This window comes from Nicotiana tabacum, chromosome 8, assembly GCF_000715075.1.
Source record: "Nicotiana tabacum cultivar K326 chromosome 8, ASM71507v2, whole genome shotgun sequence".
In the NCBI taxonomy this organism is placed as follows: Eukaryota; Viridiplantae; Streptophyta; class Magnoliopsida; order Solanales; family Solanaceae; genus Nicotiana; species Nicotiana tabacum.
The window spans coordinates 188,417,081-188,421,949 of record NC_134087.1 but is presented as its reverse complement, the minus strand read 5'-3'; the positions used below and the strand labels follow the sequence as shown (position 1 = coordinate 188,421,949).

Below are 4,869 nucleotides of genomic sequence, written 5' to 3'. Positions count from 1 at the left end.
TAATTGCCACGTCGATCAGAAACGAAAATCCAGAAGTATTAACGTGTCATCGAGATCGGGGACTGCATAGCCAGCCCCGTAGAAACAAGTGGTACAAGATAGCCACAAGCAATGTCAATTTCTTTTTTTAGCATAACAAATACTTTTGTACTTTTAAAAATAGAAGGAATTAAATGTAATTAAAGCCTTTTGTTTTTATCTTGTTTCTTGTCTGAACAATGAACTAACTTTATCATTTGAAAGTTAAACAAGTACTTCAAATGTCAGTGTCGTAATGAACAGGCGACGTCCTCTTCAAGAGTACCGTAAACATAAAAGGACTCTCTTTTATAAAAACACTCACGCTAAAGGGTTGGTTTCGGAAGAATTTATGCCCAAAATCAAAATGCCTTCAGGGGAAGAATGCACCCGAAGACATATACGAAAAGACGCAAAAAATTAAACTTGTGCAAATACTTAAAGAACCCTCATGTAAAAGGGATAATGCTCGGAATCCAAGTACTCCAAAGAAAGTGCATCCGAAAATACGCATAGAAAAGCATAAAATGAAAACATGCGAAAAATTCTTAAGCAAATGCAAAGATTAAAGACTTGCATGGATATTCAAACAAAAATAAGACTCAAACAATACTTGAGCAAAAATGTGTCTTTATTTACAAAAACAAAAATGGCAAAGATACAAGAATGGAAAAAAGAAAAGAAAAGCTAAACTGTAGCATATCCGGAACCAGGAGGAAGAGAAGTGTCCACGCCCCCGGGAGAAGTAGGTGGATCCTCAAAAGGGGCAACGTACTTTTGCCCCAAATTTCCTTGAATTGGAGACTGCGGAGGAGGAACATCTCCTTCATGACCAGCTGCGGCTGATGGAAATAATGTAGCAATTGCTAGTGGTGATGACTTTGTTCCACGTAATGGCTGGAGGAATTTCAATAACAAGAGACTGGTTGATCCGACAAAGATAGAGCGTTGGGTTGTTGTCAACTTTTCTGCACGTTGTAGCATACAAGGGATAATCAGTGATCTTATAAAATGTGGAAGAATGAAAGGAAGTGTGGTGGAAGATTCATTTGATGTTTTTGAAGAGTCTCCACAATTCATAAGGGTTTACTTATGCCAAGCATACTTGGTAGCGAAGGCAAAACTCCGCAATCACGGAATCAAGCTCCGCTCAAAGAAAAAAGCACTCAAAGTAAAGGAATACATGTAAAAATATGCAAAACCTTCCCTGTGAAGGGTCACTCGCTCCGATAGATCAGGAGCAATAATTTCAAACTCATGGCAGCGGCAGTCTTCCTTCATAGTAGGAATACTAGAAGGGCGAATTGAAGAAGGATACCTACTGACAGCCCATGAACGAGGGTTAGCAGTAGGGAGTTTCTCTTCAAAATCTTTTGTGGTGTTAAGACTTCGGGGGATAATGGAACCTACTGTTGGAGGAGCAGAATCCTCAGCCTTGCTCTTTTTTTTTTTGAAGAGCCAAAGCGTTTGGAAGAAGAAGCCATTGAATAAGAAGGAGAAGGGTTTTTGGTTCGAAGAGAATTAGGGAAAAGAAGGAAAACAAAGATGCAAGCTAAAAGTTTGAGAAATTATGAAGTACATAGGAGAAAGGTGATACGTATAAGTAAAATTTTGGCGGCTAAATTCATGGCCATGATTACCTCGATAATCGATAAAGGTTGTGCTGAATCGTGGGATGAAGCATGTTCGGGGCATTAAATGCGGAGAGATGTGCGTCTAATCAACTGCCAGAAGCCTGCAAAGAGAATTATAGTAATTCCCGCGAAAAGGAGTATTTTTACCAACTTTCCGTTGTGTTACCGGAAAGCAGGGAGACTATCTGTATAGGGAAAAATATGATATGACACGAGGTCACCTAAAGGAAGGACACGTGGAACCCAAGACGGAGATGGCCACCGAACGCAGCTATCTCTCTTGTCATCGGGAGAGAATGTTCATAAAGGTGTATTAAATGCTTTACGTCCGGTACCATTTAATAGAGAATATTTTGTAGTATTAGGAGCGGCAACCCGTTACAAAGAATTGACATTTATTTTCACCGTTACACCTTCATCAATAACCCTCATAATTGACATTAAATGAGGGCACGATCCTAGGACCTCCTTCCCAAGACATAGCTATAAATAGAGAGCTCAGTTATCATTGTAAAGGGACATAAATTTTCTGGCAAACTTATACTACATTATATATAAAGCTTTATATCATTTACTTTCTTATTTTTTTTATCTCATCATTGTTGTGACCGGAAGTTTTGCTTTTCGCTATGTTATCTATATTTTGAGGGTAAGTATCGTATTATTCTTCAATTATTTTATTATTTCTGAATCAAATTAATTCACTTGTCTAGAAACCACATACAAATTCAACTATACTATTTTATGGATAAACAGCTATTAATCCTATATTGATGATGGATTTTGATAATTTGTCTTCTCAGTGCTTTTCGGTAATTAGTCAACTCTTGGGGTTAAATTTGGCTGAAAAGATATCACACTCCACATAAATTCTAGAGTAGTACATCAAGCAAGTCATCTTGTGGCATGGATATATTAATATAACGAATGGAAATTTTGTACATATGACTATTCTCACCGACGGATATGGTTTGTCAACAGCAAGTGCAGGTGCATTATCAACCGTATTTAATTCAAAAGAATACACACATACTGTTGAAAATTTTGAGAAATATATACATTATATTATAATAAATCTGCATTCAATATCGCAAAGAAATAGCTAATATCATAATTCCTCTAAGACTACCTATTAATTTCTCCCAAAATGCTCTTCGCATTATCATGAATTATTCGTAAAGTAATTCCCATTTTGATTACATCATAAGTAAGTTATACGTGGTTAAGAATTAGATCAGATAAAAGAATCGAAATTAAAACTAGAGAGAGATCCTTTGCCTTTAGAATTTAATAATGAACTAGTTGACCAATAAATGTTCGCAGTGCGATGGCGGCTGAATTTCTGTCATTATAAGTTCTAGGAGTAATATAAATGTTATTCCCGCCGTCCTACTTTATGTGAAACGATTGAAACTAAAGTAGGTAAGTCAAATTATTTTATTTTTGGTGTAAATTTGAACATAAAATCTTTAAATTTATTAAAATAAGATTTATATATTTAAAACTATATATATATATATATATATATATATATATATATATATATATATATATATATATATATATATATATACTGGATCTCATATGTAGCATATTACAATATCAATTTGTGACCATATCTTGATTTATATTATGACATCTTCTACTGAGTATTAACAAAAGGGTAAATTTCATATCTAAAATTACAGCTCCCTCCAACAACTCTTCCACCTTCTTTTCCGTCACAACAACTTGAAATTTCAGTAATAATACCCTCAAGACATTGTTTACAGTCTTCACTAGAAAGATCTCTTGTGCATTGAACCAATCCATACAATTTCTCATACTGATCTCCAATTAACTCCATCTCTCCATTTGCATATAAATTCTGCTTTTTATAAGCTTTTTCAACCAAACTTCCCAATAATTCTTTAGTCTTTGCATTAAAAGATTCTGGCTTACTAACAACACGAACATTCCACATGTAAAACTTGTACGTATTATCAATTTTTCCTAGAAAATCATTGTAGGAGTATTTTAGAAGGCAATTATCGTACCATATTATGGCTTCTTTATCGTAAGGACAAAGTTTACCAAGTTCTTCACTTGCATCTACTACACAGGACTTGCAATTTGTGCTTGAAACATCGCCGCGACATAGAGAAAGTCCATAAATTTGATCGGGAGTTTGACCGACTGAGCTAGTTGAGAACCCTGTTGGGGGTGTTTTTAAGTAAAGATCACCTAAGACATTTTTCAAGTTTTTTGCATAGTAACTATTGGCTGTGAAGTTTCCAGATTTTGAACAGAAATGGAAGAGTGGATCAGTGGAAATCACTGTTTGTGCAAGAATTGCAATATATAAAAGGAAAAATAGAGAAGAGATTATTTTTGAGGAAGTCATTTTTTAGGGAATTGAGATGGTATAAAACTTCATTTAGTACACCATTTTATATACTAGCTAGCTTGCAATTTGCAACTAGAGAAAATGGGCCATTGTTATTCAATATGGCTGGACTTTTTCTTGCTTTTTTGCTTTTTACATCTGTTGTATTTTATTTGTTTTGGGTGGGAGAGGTTGAACAGTATGCAGTTGGAAAAATCATTAATTGTAAAAGGAGCATGACTATGTATTCTCAAAGACGGGTATATCTAGGTACATCTTGTTAGGATCTAGTCGGATGTCATGCGAAAACTAACAAAACAAATTTTGAACGACGATAAATCAAATAACAAAAAAGAAATATATCAAAAGAGACATAAACATTTAATGTGGTTCAGTCAATTGACATACGTCCACAGGTGGAGATTAGCAATCCATTATATAAAAGATCGTACAAAATATCGAGAGAAGAACCTCACAAAGAGGCAAACACAAGTGGTAGGCTTATAACACTTGTCCCCAAATTCTCTCCCTAAATAATACTCTCAAAATATGGCTACATTGTGGATGTTATTGAATGAGAATAAATGATCCTCAATTTATAGAAACCTAAAACATTTTACTCCAAGAAAAAGGACTAGGTAAACATGGAAGAATTATATTTTCCTTTTCGTAAAAGGAAAAATCAATTATGGTAAATATGTTGTCCCTCCTTCAAGAATTAGGATCAATGGCGGATCCATAATTTATAGGTCGTGAGTGTTTCACGGATTTTAGTGTAGATTTAGGGTGGTCTAACACGATCATAGTCGGTGTTCATGGTCAATTATTTAATTTTTTTAAAAGTATTATATA

At 34.6% G+C, this 4,869-nt stretch overlaps 1 protein-coding gene across 1 annotated transcript; it reads right to left on the bottom strand.

The window, feature by feature from the left end:
• Positions 1-3,238: 3,238 nt before the first annotated feature.
• LOC107814638 (antimicrobial ginkbilobin-2-like protein) lies at positions 3,239-4,071 on the bottom strand. Its single transcript, XM_016640083.2, has one exon. The coding sequence runs from the start codon at positions 4,033-4,035 to the stop codon at positions 3,295-3,297; it is 741 nt and encodes a 246-aa protein (XP_016495569.1). The 5' UTR covers positions 4,036-4,071; the 3' UTR covers positions 3,239-3,294.
• Between the last annotated feature and the right edge of the window lie 798 nt (positions 4,072-4,869).